The 17,290-nt window shown below is 42.3% G+C and overlaps 1 protein-coding gene across 1 annotated transcript in view; it reads right to left on the bottom strand.

The window, feature by feature from the left end:
- Positions 1-17,290, bottom strand: part of znf407 (zinc finger protein 407) — a gene marked incomplete at its 5' end in the record, with an annotated part of 154,208 nt that overhangs the window by 41,077 nt on the left and 95,841 nt on the right. The window contains 3 exons of the mRNA XM_080038843.1: positions 5,185-5,363; positions 10,922-11,042; positions 13,333-13,416. Of these exons, the coding sequence (XP_079894969.1) occupies positions 5,185-5,363; positions 10,922-11,042; positions 13,333-13,416 (384 nt within the window). The remainder of the gene's footprint in view (positions 1-5,184; positions 5,364-10,921; positions 11,043-13,332; positions 13,417-17,290) is intronic.

Genomic DNA, 17,290 nt, shown 5'->3' with positions numbered 1-17,290 from the left:
GACCAGGCCCCGTGCATTGGGTTTATTGTGACGCATGCAAGCGACTGTGTGTGTGTGTTTTCCCCCCTTAAACGCTTAGCTAACCCCCCCACAAACACACACACACGCACATACACAAACACACACACACACACACACACACGACACACTGGCATCGAGCAGCTGCTTCTCAACTGTAATATCTCAACCAAGACTGAATGTGGAGTGAGTGGATGGAAGGAGGTACGTATTTAAAACACAGGACAACTATTGTTTTCAACAGAAGGACATTTAAGGGTAGGATAAAGGGGCAGAATAGGTATACAGAGTTGTGAGTTGAAAACAATTTGTTTTCAGCAGTCCTTCAGAGTGAGCCATTCAGGACCAGATGAAGCTGAAAGGTGTTCCTCCATGCGGGAATTCTCCAATTAACACCACCGACGCTGGCTTGAGCTAATCTTCAAGTCTATACATGCAAGGCTCGCTGAGGTGGCCTATGTGGACAGGAAAATAAGATATGATGGAGACAGAATAACAAACAGGGGCACAAGTACAGTAAGTGTTGCAACAGCTGACATGAAGACACACTTAACTATAAAGGGCCACATTTAGTTACGTGTGATGCTATATTCATTGGATCTGGAAGAACATTTACAGGTGGAAAAAAATACAAATTTTAACGTTAAAAATTCCATTATAGTTATTTTTTTTAGTTGTTAGTAAAAGTATGTTTTACATATTTTGGCTGCACATTAATCCAGCCAAATCCCTCCTTGTTGACTTTGTAAGCTGTGTCTCAAACGAACTAAATCAACACTGTGACAGCGACAGCTTCAGCACAATAAGCCACGCTGTTCATCTAGATTTTCTTTTTACCTCGAAGCAAAACAGAATGACTTTTTTCATTAATGCCCATCATGTGAATGCAACATAAGGACGGTGACACAAAGACGCAGGTTCATCAACTACGCTGACGACTTGATGTCCTATGTAGGTGTGTTTTTTTTTTTTTTTTAAGAACTGCGATGCATTGTTTTTCTATCACATATTTTATCCCACATTGAAATGTGTCACATGTAACACATTGTTATTAGAAACAGATGTTGATTTTTTTATCTGCGGTGTCTGTGTGGCTTCTCTCACGATGTCGACACAAGTGTCATATGCGCTGAGATACCAGGACACATTTGCATGACATACACACCTGTCCCTAACAATACCACACGCCAACTGCAACACAATATGCAAGTTTAAAACTCAGGAGAGTAATGTTTCTATACATGATGAACAGAAGGTGAAAGCCAGGGAGGGGAGCGGCGGATGCATAACTTAAGTAAAAGCCATCCGAGCACCAGATTTGTTCACAGATTTGTTTAATAAGGGAGAAAAAAAATATATGCAAACAAATGAATTTGCCCGTGGTTGTAAGCGTGTATTAAGATCATCACTTACAAGGCCAGGTCTCCCTTCTAGCCCCCTCCCACAGTAGTAGCCATCCATCATGCATTATTAAGGAAAGTATAATCTGCATAAAGCAGCAACAATGCCTTGAAGAAGTGTATTTATGTATTTATTTTTCAAAACATTTGGAGGACGCTAAGCAGCAGATCCAGGTACTCAGTTGCTGGTAGGTAATTACAAAGCATTTGATCTCCATGCCCCCAAGATGTGCAATTACAACCTGGGTTAGAAAATTAAGGACATATTTCACAATTAAAAAAAATTGTGGGATGAAGATGCTCTGACCAATCTAATGGCGGCACCTCATCTGTGTGTGTGTGTGTGTGTGTGTGTGTGTGTGTGTGTGTGTGTGTGTGTGTGTGTGTGTGTGTGTGTGTGTGTGTGTGTGTGTGTGTGTGTGTGTGTGTGTGTGTGTGTGTGTGTGTGTGTGTGTGTGTGTGTGTGTGTGTGTGTGTGTATGTGTACTGAACAGGACAGGAAGCTGATCTCGCAAAGCCATTGCCCTGCAACCAAAGCCGACCTCGCTGGAGGGAGATCGCAAAAAAAAATAAGGAAATGTACTATTTCCCAAACCGTCTTCAGCCTTAGCTTACTTGCAGCATTTTAACTAGAAAAGAAAGTTCTGGTAGATGGGGTAATTTAGCAAAGTCTTAACACTCTGAGTTACCTGTAGCTATAGTTGCTGCTGCAGTGCTATCTACGCAGAGATCACACAGGCACCGCCATTTCTTTTCTGGCATATCTCTCTGCAGATCGTACTAGGAAGACAATTGTCATCACCACTTTATTAAAATGTGTCCTATCAGCAACCCCCCCCCCCCACCACGCCTCACATATCTAACCTCTTTTTTCCTGTATTTTTCTTCTCCTCTTATTCTAATCATCATTCACTTCCATCACTTGCTGGGTCTCATTCCCTCTCTCTTCTTTCCGTTTGCAAAGGACCTCTGCTTTCATCCTTGAGCAGGGCTTTAATTTGAAGTGCGACGTTGAATAAAGAAGGGATGGAGAGAGAAGGGGATAGAGAGAGAGAGAGTGATATGGAAAGACAGCGGCGGAGACGTTCCGGTGTCAATCAATCGAGCGCGAAGGGGCTGCGAAGGGCTTGTGACTAGGGCTGCGTTTGATCTGTGTCTTTCAAAGGGGGAACAGCGGGAAGGGCCATCACAGATGATTTGCCTCTCACTGCTGGCCCTGGTGCCACTCTGACAGAGAGCAATCACAAGCAGGTTAATTCAACATCTACCTTCTTAATCTTTCTTTCCCCTGTCTCTTTCTTTTGGTCTCGTTCTGTCTACTTAGATGAAACACTGCCTCTTTTCCGCTGCCACCCTTACCACTCCTTTTTCTCCCTCTTTTGAAAGAGAGGGAAGAGATCACAAGTGTACTTCCAGAGCCTTTTTTTAAAACGACCTAGAGTTTGATTGCTATGGTCATCTGGAGAAAGAGGCTTCTTGATTATCTGCATTCCTGCAATGGTGTATTCACGATTCACTACCGCAGAACAACGTTTTGAAAGGTCGGTAATGAATCGATTGAAGCAGAGTGGCATCAGTCATTTCCCTCTGGAAATTGATGCAGTGAAAATATCAAGTTGCATTTTGGGTAATTTTATTGCTGTCAGACAATGCTTACAATCATCAAGAAGATATATTAAAAAGCATGTCACAAAGAATGATATATTCATATTCCCAACAGTTGAATGAAAGTCATCGGACATTCCAGACCAGACCAGACCTGACCTTCACTCATACAACTGAAACCTGAAACACACATTGTACAACAGGCCGCTTGCTATAGCTTGATGGAATCATTGTTGTCCGACCATAAGCACCTTCAATAACAAGTCACAACTTTGGCCCTGGACACTTATAGGGAAACGCAAAGCAACACAATGTCTTCACCAAAGGTCAGCTGTGCATAAGGACAAACAGAGGTGAGGGTAATGCTGGGGTTGGAAAGGCTAAGAAGAAGCAGAAAGGTGTGCTTTGGCTAAAGGTGGGAGGGTAAAGAGTATATAATGGAGGAAGGTGTTTGGAAGAATAGGTGAAGGACACTGAAGTAGGGGGGAGATCAAAGTTACAAGTTGGTCCTGGAATGTGAAGAACAGAAAGTATACCAAGAATGAGCCTGCTTTGGAGAAATTCAAAGAAATTAAACTTTATGAGAGTCAGCACAAAGACACAGCTCAGATCCATTCGCTTTCAACGGGAAACAAAACAGCAGCCATTTTTTTCTAGTAATGTCTCCCCTCTTGCCTTTTTTTTGCCTTCTCTGATGGAGCTTACCCCTCCAACTCTCTACTGCTTTTATTTTAAGGTCAAAGGGATAACAGGATAAAGGCTGTCCTCTCTGCTCCCCTGAAGGACAAGCACTCTGCCGATTGGATTTGGTGGCCTTCAAGGACAATGGGAGAACACCAGGATACAAAGGAACCAATAGAGGAGGAACACGATTTCATCTGTCTCTATGGCCTGAGTGATTGGCAGGGATGGCCAGACCAGCGATCTGAACGCTGGCTCTTTTGTGGCCGGGGGTTGCCCTCCATCAGGACTGAATAGACCAAGACTTGATCCAATGACACAAGAAAACACACTCAAGGATGCTGGGCCATCTGACCTCTGTGGAATAATAGATCCTCGAGGGGCAGGGTTAGCAGGGGGGGCAAGCCAGGTGATTTAATTCAGTTGAATGATTTCAAACGTTGATTTGTCTGTGGGTATATGGGACTGTAGATGTGTGTAGATGTTTGTGTGCACAGTGCAAGTTAAGTTAATGGAAGGTGGAAGGGTTTTTAGAATTCTTGAAATAGCAGAAAAAAAATGGATGGAAAAAGGTTTGGACAACATAATATGTTCCAAGGTACTGGTAACGTGCCCTCGGACAAGGCACTCAAAAAGGGTAGACCGGTTGTTTACCGTGGCATTTCTATAAAATTGGGGTGACGCAAGGAGACAGGTAAAAAATAAAAAATAAAAAAATTGGTAAGGTAAGACAGGCAGAAGATGTCCTGGCTGGGTCCCTAATATGGCAAAATATCCAGAAATCCTGGATCCTACAAGTCTCTCAACATAACTCATTTGGATATTTTGATAAACCTTCCCAGACTTCCCCTTTCAAATGTCACACCTCAAGTTTGTGATGACGGTCTAGTGTTAAAATGTTGACCCTGATGACATCACTATGACATCATCAGGCTTGTTTTCTCAAACTAGAAAGCTTCCTCCAGCAGATATTACACACTTGTTTTTTACAAGCTGAGGACTCCCTCATGACCGGTGAACTGAACTTTCATGTGGAAAATTGGTGGAGCATCCCTTTAACGTTCAGCAGATCCAGTGGAGCTGCTCAGAATGAAAAGCATGGAAGTAGTGTGGGCACCTTACAGAGGTGTAACTGTGAAACCTGGACAAGGCACTGCTATAAACAATCCATATAGGTGTTCAGGAATGTCTTCAAGGAGATGTTTTGGAAATGTAGGCTCATAGTGTATGTTCAAGTCTTCTGACAGGTATTTTTCATTAGGGACCAATGGTATTGAGTGATATGGATGTAGAGAGTACAGTAGAGTACAGGCACGGATAACACCAGGTCAGCTGGCTGCAGAAGTACATTCTTAACCCTTCAGCCACTCAACCAGATCTTCACTGATCTGGTGACAGGGCTCATTTTAAAAGGATTTTCTTGATATTTTTTTCTTTTAAATCAGAGCCTCTACAAGCACACAATGCAAAAATGAATTACCTGCATGTAGGTAGGCGAGGTCTGGGTTCTCGATATCAGCGTGGTTCTCCTTCAAGTGGTTGCGGAACTCCATGGGAGAGTTGGTGGCGTGGGGACATTTGGGACAGTTGTACATCTTCACGCCCTCATGCTTGCCCGTATGGAGAATGTGCTTGCGGATGTTCTCGGCACAGTTGGATCTAAAGGGGAAGACAAACAAAGATAAAGGGCCACGTTCCTCTTTGGAATATATTTTTTTTCTTTTAAACAAAGAGAGATGAGAGTCCTAAGGGGATACAACCAAATATACTGTATACACGCTTGGCAGCGTTCCCAAATAAGGTTTTCCATACTAACATTTTTATTTTGCTGCAATGATGATACAGGCACGATGCGCGCACACACGCGCACACACACACACACACACACACACACACACACACACACACACAAACACATAAAGCTGGGCTCTGGAGCTGAGGGAGCACCCGTGTTTGGACAGATTCTCAAAGCTCTATGAAACAGGCCCGCAACAACCAAAACCACGAAAGGACGCTTTCACAAACAGTGAAACGCAACTTGTTACACACACACACACACACACACACACACACACACACACACACACACACACACACACACACACACACACACACACACACACACACACACACACACACACACACACACACACACACACACACACACACACACACACACACACACACACACACACTATTTACATCCTAGGACATTCTTTGATATTCTGTCATGCTCTTACACATCTCTTTAGATAGTTTCCTTTCCCTTACAGTTGTTCAGGTTTAGAATGTAATGGTGTTGGGAGCAGTGGGGGATGTCTGCTGTGGATCTGGAGGCCTATACAGAGTGCATTAGAGGTATGTCTGAAGACATCCATAATGTATTATGTATCTTTTTGAACTGTATGAAAGGTATAGGGATAAGGGGTGTATGTAGTGTGGCTCTCTGGGCTGGTCAGATAGGGCAGGCCAAGCAGTGAGCTATACTGCAGGGTGTAGGATGTAATGATGTCAGCTCAAGAGAGGCACACACAAGCCTCAGCTGATTAATGATGCTGCCTGACCTGCTCCTAGGCTCTATCTAAAACTGCCCACAGACACACACACACACACACACACACACACACACACACACACACACACAATGGGAAAGGCAAACATGCACATACATACATAGTATACATACATACAAAGACATGGACCAACCATAGTTTGCACAAGAAATAAAGATCTTAATCTCTGATACGACTACACAGGTGTAAGTGTAGACCTGAATCCATAAACATCCCCAGTACACACACACACATGTGCATGAGAAAGAGAGCACATGTAATGCATCATGCAAGCAAGCATGTGCAGTGTACAACACCGTTTCATATACACACACACACATAAGCACACACCATCATGTTGTTGATGGATGGGGCACTCGTGCTCAGTTTGGACCTGACATTCTCGGACAGTATAATACGCAATTACTCTCCCTTATCACCTTGGCCGGCACAATAAAGCCTCACAGTGCCATAGCTCACGCCAGCCAAGGAGAGAATTTGTTTTCACTTTTGCAGAGACACCTCTCTCCATCATGAGGGCCACAGTACAGCCCCGGATCCATTGGGGCCTTATAAAAAAAAAAAAAAAAAACAGAGCGGGCCCTTACTGGCTTGTGTTCATGCTGTATGAAATACATAAGCAGTGGGCCACTGGTGAACAATGAGGGCTCTTCATAAAACTGAACACCTCAGTAGGTTTGGGATGCCACACTCAACAAAAGAAAACACTTTGGGAAAGCTATAATCCACAGCGGATCACTGGCCAATATAACAGCATATAACTCAACTCATATCCAGCTCATGGAAGCTTTTATATCTGCTTTGTGTCTGGCTCAAAAGGAAGACATGTATTTGATTAGATGTTTTGTTGAAATCAGGCAAAACAATTTTAGTAATTTAACTTGATCTAAATAAATTAGACTTATATTTACTGAAGGTGAATAGACATGTACACAACCTTTAATAGTTACACATGTTCTCTCAATCATTTATCCAGCAAATTGGCACCTGTTGTAATCACTATATGAGCCATCACTAGCAACACTGTAACAGGTTCACAGACAAATAATGGCCACATCTGTTGACTGTTCTTTATGCATAATGAAGAAGAAAAAAAAACCAGACAGGTTTAGGAATTTAAATTGCCACATGCTCATGAATTACAGTAAATCACGCTGATAAAAATACTGCATTTAATACTAAAAAGTGAACTGATTTCTTATTCGAAATGCGGGGCGCATGAATAGATAAAATTGGAAGCGCGAGCTAAAAGGTTCTAAAGAGAGCGCGGGTGGATTCCTGAGGGGCGGGCATTGCTATCTCTCAGATATGGTAATGGCGTAATTGTCATATTAAAACAACACAACGTGCGTTTAGGAGTCAGCAGGTGTCACAGTTAGTGAAAGCCCACACCAGCCCTCCTACTATACACTGTATTAATTAGTCCGACATTGTTTCAACTTCCTCCCCCGATGCGTGCACTCGCCATGGGAATCAGCCATACTGACGCGCGACGGATACATCACCCCTTCCCTCTGCCTTTTCTCCTGTCTCGTCCCCTTAATTTTAGCCATTTCCATAATATTTCTGCCTACCAATGAGTGTATGCTAATGGGGGAGAGGTTGTAATTGAGAGGCGCTTCGTTAGAGGAGATTTCAATGTGTTTTTCTTTGTGTGTGTTAAGAGTTGGGAGGGAGGGGGGGGGGGTGTATTGGAATCATCGGTGCTATTTTGGATCTTATTCTGCCAAGGAGGCCCCTGGTTATCATCATTAATGTCTCTCGCCCCACTCCCGTCACTGGAGAGGGGTCGCAAACCTTCCTGCCATTGACAGTAAAGCGTGTCATCCTCAAAAGCAAGCCGTCGCATCCAATTGAAGCAGTATTCTAAGGTAGATTGAAACGCGAATGCCGCAGCAGCAGCAGCAGCATTCAATAAACAATAATAGCCCCCAGAAGGATGGTAAACTTGGCAGGAAGTCAGAGGCTACATATCAATTAGACCGTTTAAGATGCCCAGCCCGAGACTTTAATGAGAAAGAATAAGAAAACATCCTCATTGAGAACAATGGCAATGATTCCCTTAAAACACTGAAGTAAAGCATTTTTTTTTTGCAGCTTGCATAAATAGCTGGAGAATAGTCAAGGAGACATCATTAATTGACAGCCCTTGGACTTCCCCGTGCAATATCATTAGAATATTTTTTTACCACTATTCCACCACCAACTATAATTATCCCCCTCTCTCTATTATCTATCTCTGTCTGAATAGGAGATGAGTGGCATTTGATAGATCATTCACTCCCCTGCTCATTTACATGCATTTCAGGAGCAGCCCTTGATGGCTACACATTGTACCATGGATTGTCCTTCATAGCGTTGAATATGGATATTTTTTAATGGTGGAAATCAAATGTATATGTGTAAAACAGATGCAAATATTTTTTCTATGCGCCCGAACTGTCAATCACACACAATTGCTTCAGACCTAAATAGGTCTTTACAAATGAATCATATATTTTTTTTTTCACAAGGCGAGGCTTACATTGAAAGGTCAAACGTGCTAACTCATCTAGTAGGTCCTTACCGTGGTCAGGCCACCAGAGACGTCCGGGGTTTTTAAACACGCATTCAGAGTGTTAAAGCAGGGCGGAGGCAAAGGCCCCTCGCGGCTGTTTGAGGCCCCCACATTCAATTCCTCATCCTCACATTAGTAAAGCCAGCGGGGCGTTTCCCCCTCCCTCCCTCCCTCCCTCCCCCACACACACCACCTTCCCCTACTCACTTCCCTGCCCTCTAGACCTTCCAGGACCCCCGGGGGCAACCAAAATGTTAATTGGGCTGCTAATTTACTGTTTCATTTTGCCACTCTGTCTGTAATGATCATTAAGTATCAGCGCGGGAAACAATGGGGCCCAGAAACATTTGGCTCCATCCACGAACAGCGTCTTTTTGATACTGGGTCAGTCCACAGTGGTGTTAGGATATGGGAACAGAATTTGCCCAAAGGTAAAAAGAAAAGGCCAATATACACATAATAACTGTTCCTTATATACAGTATATTTTATACATTTAGACATTTTTAATGAGAAGTGGATTGGATTCCACAAGCATATGCTAGATGGTGTCTTAATCATCCTACAGTCTTGGCTGTCTATCCTGGGCTGTGAGATTCTGTTACATCCTTTCTCTTAATGCAACAATGCGGAGGTTTAGCAAGTTTATGGTTTACATTGTTCAGCATGTTAAGTATAGCTGAAAGATGAGATGGACATTGTTTTTTAAGGTATTTGGTCATAAAAAAATCTATAGAAATTATTTTAAAAATTTTAAATATTTCACAGAATTTGCTAGTGGTGCTACATGAAAAATCAGCCGAACAAAGTCATTTGAATTAAGTTATATTACTAAGTCCAGCCAACAATTGGTGAGATATTTTAGTCTTAACCAAATGTGTACACCAACTGTCACTGTCACGCCAAGAGCTGCTAGCATGGCTGATATAAATTGTTCGTAAAACCTTGAAGTCAAACTCAAAATACAAAAATGAAAAGGCAATATGCACCTTTCTTTCAGATTTAAATTACACTTATTGAAGCATACAAATCTACACACAATCATATGCACCTTAAATCAAAATCAAAATCCCATACCCTTATGGTTGATCCATAATTGATACAGCCGTGAAAAATGTCATGACAACTGTGGGTACAAGGTGAGATAATCCCTTGATTATTACAGAATGATGGCCTCACTACAATTATCACTTCTCAGCACTTCATTTTTTGGACTGCATACAAAAAGACTGCTGAGATGATTTGAGCGCTTCAGTGAGGCGGAGCAGGTGTATTGAGCTGCATCAAATGACTTTGTAACAGAGGGGAAAAAAAGGAATGAGGAAGAGTACATCTAAAACCAATGATGGGTTTGAGATCATTCCCTTTCACACTCTTCTGCCACAACCTGACGAGGAAGCGCAGGATGAGAAAAAGACAGTAAGAGAGAGAGAGAGAGAGAGAGAGAGAGAGAGAGATAGTCAACGAGAGAGGGAGGGAGGGAGGGAGAGATGGAGATGTGCAACGCCAGCCAAAACTTTTTCAATTTCACCGACAATTTCCTGTGTAATTACTGATGTGGTATGATGGTGTTTTAATGACAGGGACCTGCCAGTGACAGTGATATTGTCTGAGTGTGTGTGTGTGTGTGTGTGTGTTACAGAGAGAGTGTGTGTATGTGTGTGTGTGTTGGGGGAGATCTAGCTGGGGCCTGTTGATGATGGCAGAGTGATGAGATGGAGCCGTGCTGTGGAGATTAGACCTCCAACACACACACACACACACACACACACACACACACACACACACACACACACACACACACACACACACACACACACACACACACACACACACACACACACACACACACACACACACACACACACACACACACACACACACACACACACACACACACAGAAAAAGCATTAAGGCCACCCCCCTACCCCTCCAAACTACCCTACAATGCCACCTGCTATCTCACCATCACACTCACTCACTTATATAGCAGCCCTATACCCCCCCACCTATCAACCCCCTGATCATCAGTGCCATGGAGGCAGCCATCAGCTCCACAGAGTGTGGTGTTGGGTCAATGAGCCGGTACCTGTAGTCGCACCAGGGGCAGCGGTATGGTTTCTCCCCGGTGTGAACACGTTTGTGCCGCGAGAGGTGGGACTGCGTGGTGGAGGCAAAGTTGCACAGCTTACATTTGAAGGGTCTCTCTCCTGTATGGGGTGGAAGGGGGTGGGGATAAGATAAGAGACAGAGACAGACAATGGTGAGGAGATAGAGATGACATCGATGTTTTCTCTGACAACTGTACATAGATAGATAAACACTCCAGCCCGCGTAAAGGCGTTATCTGACAGGGGTTTGTTAATATGCGACACCATCCTGATTCCTTTTTTTTTATCCAACATTAGGACTGTTTAAGTAGTAGGCCTGTATGGAATTTATATGGACACCAATACATTAAAATGACAAACAAAGTTGGTCAAAGTGTATACAACAACGCCATTCATAGTTAAGAATATATTGTAAAAATGTGTAACATAATATATATTTATTTTTCAAAATCATAATTTTCTATTTACATACAACATATAGATACATGGGATTTTTGTCGGTGTCAGCTAAAGTCAAAGCAAACATTTGATAATGTAGCAATGTGGTTTAAGCCTTGTAGACAGTACACCTTTTTGTCTGACTGGCAGTAGTAGTTATAGTTGAAAAAGTAAGAGCTGAAAACAGTTGAACTGTCAATTGAAGTGTATGAGATAAAAGCAGTTGAAATGCCATTTAAAGAGTAAGATATTAAATCAGTTTAAATGTCAGCTGGACCGTGAACGGAGAAATACGTGATGTGTGTGAATTGTAAATAGTTGTAGAGTTTTGAACGCACTGACAGCAGTTGAGGTTGAGGCTTAATCTGTTCGCTCATAATATTTTCTTTCAAAGTGTTGGTTGACGTGTGGAGGCTGAAAGCAGTCAACATGTGTTGTTGGTAAATGTTGTGTTCTCACCCCCAGACTGTTCATCTGTCTGTCAGCAGGATGGGTTTAACATTTATGAATGAATCTCCATGAAATATGACGAGTAGGATTTATTTCATTAGAGACCATAGATAATTAACATATTTGACACATGGCCATTAAATATATTAATCTTACAGAGATAGAGACTTGATTCCAAATTGTAAGGGGCATTCTTAAAGGGTCAGGGTACCAATTTAATTTAAAAAGTGTCAGGAGTGATGTCTGTGGGTATTTCAAATGGCAGACAAGGGTGTTTTACCCAACACTTTTGGGGGATTTACTTTTTTTCAGATTTTGAAACTTGTTTTTATACCTCAAATCCAATCAAGGAGCTGGTGATCTACAAGACATGTTAAACGTTTGCTATGGCTTTTGATTTGACTTTTGTAGTGTCCACAGAGACAAGATTAACATTCGACATGAGACATGCAACCAAACATATTTGAAGATCCTACAGCGTGGCAAATTGTATTGGCAGTAGAAGGTACGTTAAGTTCAGTTAAGTTATTTTATTAGACAATGGTTACATTGAAATTTGTCTTTTCGCGTATTTGCCATAGTACAGCGCAACTGGAGCAGTTTGGGGTTAAGTGCCTTGCTCAAGGACACAATGGTAGTGATGGTGGGCACAGACGTTATACCAGCCTCGCTAGTTTTACAACTAACCAGGGATCGAACCAGTGACCTCATGGTAACTGGTGGGCTGCCTTTTCCTCTAGGCCATCCTACCACCCTTGTATCCATTAAAAGTCTGTACCAGTCAAACTCTGACAAGACAACACCTTCAGAAAGAGTGTGTTCCCGTCATTTACAGCAGCTTGACATCAGATATGGACATGCAGCTAAATCAGTGGAATTGACATGTGTCAACGCGGGGAGAGAGAGGGACAGAAATTGGCGGTTTTGGCCGGAAAACGGCAGGGAAAACTGAGCAGCAAACCAAATGAATTATGAAAAGCTAAATGAATATTTATAAGAGGATTCTTGATCCTTGGGCGCCTGCCAGACAACGGTTAAGAACAGTATTTGTTTCACTGTCCCAATTTCCAAAAAAAGCCCTCGTTATTGACAGCCTATCTGAAAAATGCAATTTCCCTAAGCGACAGAATGACATGGTGAAATGATAACCGAAATTAAAAATCTCAGATTCAGTCAGCCATACTGGTACACATGCCTATCACTGACAGCAGCATGTCACACTGATGCGCCGGTGTTTGTGTGTGTGTGTGTGTGTGTGTGTGTGTGTGTGTGTGTGTGTGTGTGTGTGTGTGTGTGTGTGTGTGAGTGAGAGAGCAAACAGTTGCTAAAAGTGCGTAAAAAAATATTGTGGCTGTTCAGATCTTGTAGTGTCAATCACCATCCAAGATTATGAAAGTCCACACATACGACAGACAGAGTGCGTGTGTGCGTTAAGATTAGTGTTTGACACAAGTTCAGGATGTTTGTGTGTGTGTGTGTGTGTGTGTGTGTTGACGCTTACCAGTGTGTTGCCGTCTGTGTTTGGTGAGGGCGTGTCTCGTGCCTCCAGCGAAACCACACAGGTCACACAGATAAGACTTCTCTCCTGTACAGACAGATTGAGAGATGAAGAAAAGGAAAGGGAACACATTAAGGTTGTGATTAGTGAAATGCAGTCAGAACCTAATAAGAAGGTGACATTTACCTCTGTGTAATGTATTCTATGTTTCTGAAATATTTATTTATACACATTCAAATCCAGAGACCAATACAAAAAAAATCATTATTTTAAGTTGATTATTTATCAGAACTTAAATCTATTTTGATAGTAAAAATAAGACACAAAAAACAAGGTCAACAGAAATTAAATATAGAAAGGGTACCTGAAAAATGACCCAACATGTCTCGTCAAAAAACGTTGACCTTGACCCTGTTCAACCCCATTACCTACAATACTTGACTTTGTTGTTAGTTTCTAATATGTATTAATTGTGTTGTGTATTAACCTACTGTATGTGTTTATGTGCATTTTGGATCAAACCTATTATTATTATTACACACTGCAAATGCAAGTATTATATTTGCCGACAAATTGATCAGCTGGTACAGAGTCATTCACATGAGTAAGTGGATCTAGACAAATTCATGACATTTGCCCTATTTCAGTTGTTTTCAGTGGAATTCATCTCTCTCCAGCACTTCTTTCATCTCAAAGTTGCCTCGTCATTCGTCAACAACAAGTACAACTAAACAGTACAAATAACAAGCTGAAATATTGTGAGATGGTTAATGAGAAAACGTTTTTTGGGGCCGATTCATGAAATCCTTGAGTCCTTCTCAAGTGTTAAAATCTGGTGTATTAAGGAACGGGTGATGCTCCCCTCCACTCAAAAATGCTGCTGAGGTGCCATTGAGCAAGTGAGTGAGAGGCTCAAGTAGAAAAAAAAACAAAGGAGAATGTATTGTTTGGGAAGAAATATGTAAAAGAGGGGAATCGAAATAGAGAGAGAAAAAAAGATTGAGAGAGACTGAACAGATGAGCGGAGGGTCTAGTTGGCTAACAGATGAGCCGAGCAGAAGTCACAGATCACTAGTGTATATCCATCAGAGAGCTCTCTCTCTCTCACACTCACACACAGCTAACTAATTCCTCCAATCAGATGGATCCGTGTAAATATGTCAAATGGGGGGACGGGAAATTGCCAGTGTGGTTTATTGACTGTGATAAAATCTGAAAAGCACCGCTGAACATAATTACACACTTGTCAGAGCCATAAAAATTAGCTTTATTATCAATGGGATGGTTTTGTACAACTTCATTTGAGGGCGATGCCTTCCAGATGGGGAGCGTGGAGAGGCACTCCTCTCTCTCTCTCTCCCCCTGCATCTGGCTCTGTCATTACCAGCATGATGCACTCTCTCTCTCTCTCTCTCTCTCTCTCTCTCTCTCTCTCATTCTCTCTCTCTGCTATTATACACAGGCAGTCACAGACTTGTGAACACACACAGCAACATTTGTGATAAGACACACACACACACACACACACACACACCGATATGCAGATATCCCCAGATTCCCCACATACATACAGACACACAAACACACACAAATAACTGCGTGTGGTGTGTGCTAGTAAAACATTCCCACACATGTACATGTTGTGTAGCACCAGCACACACACACACACACACACACATGGAAAACTCTAGGTAGGTAGCACACATTCTAACCTACACACAGTCACATCCAGCATGGCTTAAATATTCATCTAAATGCTGATGTTGAACTCCACACACTGATAACACATTTGGGTGACTCTTCCAGCTGGGCCCTCAGCGGTGCCGTGCACAGATAGCAGCTTTCAGCGAGTCCACAGAGACAAAGGCAAGCCTCCAGATTCTTCTATTACACCCATTTAAAGCCACTCGACTGTGAGAGCAGTTTTAATGCAGTGCCACTTAAGAGGGGGCCAGAGAAAAACAGCTTTCAAACAGGGCTGCATTCGTTAACTGGTTCATCCGGGTTCAACGTTTCAAATCCCAGCGTGGATGGCCCTTTGAGGAAACAATGTTTTCGAATAAATAAAAAATTCCCATACCGCCTCTGCATTACTGTGGGTTGCGTGGAATCAACCTTTACGCTTGCTGTTTTAAATACTCGAGGTTAAATTTTACTGGGAAAAAATATGTATTGTGAATGTGCGACAGAAAGTAAAAAAAATTAAAATTTAATTCAACATTTAAGTAGAACATTTGTATCTGACAAGATGGGAAAAGCATCAATGAGCAATTTGGACAAAACTATTGATATTGTATACAGGAAATAATAACCAATTAACCAATTAAAACTTCCAATATTGTTTCAATACTAAACTAAGCATCCACTAGAGTTAATGTTTGACAACATATATGGCCAAGTCCTGTTTGGTCTATGTCATCATTATTGACATCAGTAAGAGGAGGTTTTCTACTCTACACAAGGTTAGCAATTCACTGCAATCAGTGTGTGAGTGCATTTTAATCTGTGTCAATAAACATCAAAATCCTTGTTACTTTGGATAGAAGCACTATATAAAAGTAGTCATTTACATCAGCATGTTGAGGCCGAGCGCTGCCTGCTACAAAGAGTAATATGTCATGTGACTTATCCAACACTTTGATGGGTCATTGTGTCTCCATGCAGGACCCCCCTGCTCATAGAGATAACACTTACTTTCAGGGCCTGTGATGCAAACAAAACACACACAACTTTTATTTATTCCTGGGTCTCTAAACTCTAGAATAGTTCTAAAAAGGATCTGGTCAGACCTTTTTTCTCTAGGTAAAAAACATCACCAGTCCCTCTTCCACTCCTCCTCCCTCCCTCCCTCCCTCCCTCCCTCCCTTCCATCTCTCATTACACCCAACGCTACAAGACCCCACCACAGAAAAAATCCATAGCCATCGATCCCTGCGCCCGGCTGTGGTCGCCACAATTATTCTTGAGGAGGAAACGTTGGCGATAAATTACATGTGTGCTTTTCATCTGCTGCTTGGTGGCGGCATAAGCCCTCAGAGGACCATGGTGGGTGGGGACGGGCGAGGTGGGGTAGTATAGGAGAAGAGTGACGCGCTGTCAACACTAAAGCAAGCATGGATCCCCCCCCCCCAAACCCACAACAACACAACCTTGGCATTGACTCCCATTCATTCCTGAGTCATCTTAACCTCTATAGCTTACATCGGGAAATAAACAGCACTTAACCCTTAGCTTAGACGTTAGCCATATGCAACTTTAACCCTAAAGCCACACTTATCAGCCTATAATTAAAAGTGAAGTCAGCGATTCAAGATCCGCTACCTGTACGTACTGTGTGAAAAAAAGCAGGTGTTAATACACAGCTTAGGCTCTGTAAACAGGAATGTTGCTACAGTGGTCCCCTTTTGTTTTCATACCAGTTTACATAGCCTAGGCTGTGTATTAACACTGGACACTATTGTTACAGCGCAAACACAAAGTACGGAGAGGCAGCAGATTGTGAGGAGTTATTCACTGATTTTGACAAAAAAGTGATTTTGACAACAAGAATTCTTCAGAATTGCTGACTCCACCTTTAAGTAACAATTGTAATTTAACATCAATGCTCAGCTGTTGCCTTGTAAATGTAGGGCTAGACATGTGCAGCAGCTAACACAATCAAATCAAGCTGTAGGCCACAATCATCCCTTTTAAAAGCATAAACCACCCAGTGCACCTGGAGTCTAACTCCACACACCAAAGTGGCCTTAAAACTACATTTCCTGCTAATGTGTACTGAGAGCCCTTAAAACTTTTTGGCATTTTGAATCTCTGCTCATTGCTTCTCTTTTGTTCCCATGATAGACCTCAACCCGCCAACCCTTACTGGAATTAAATATGCCTTATTGCCAGACAATAAAGCACTTTGAAGTCAAAATATACAACCTCTCTTTGCATGTGTGTGTGAATATATATATACAGT

Source organism: Ammodytes marinus (genome assembly GCF_949987685.1).
Source record: "Ammodytes marinus genome assembly, chromosome: 13".
NCBI classification, from domain to species: domain Eukaryota; kingdom Metazoa; phylum Chordata; class Actinopteri; order Uranoscopiformes; family Ammodytidae; genus Ammodytes; species Ammodytes marinus.
The sequence above is the reverse complement of the archived record's forward strand: the minus strand, read 5'-3'. Positions and strand labels throughout refer to the sequence as shown.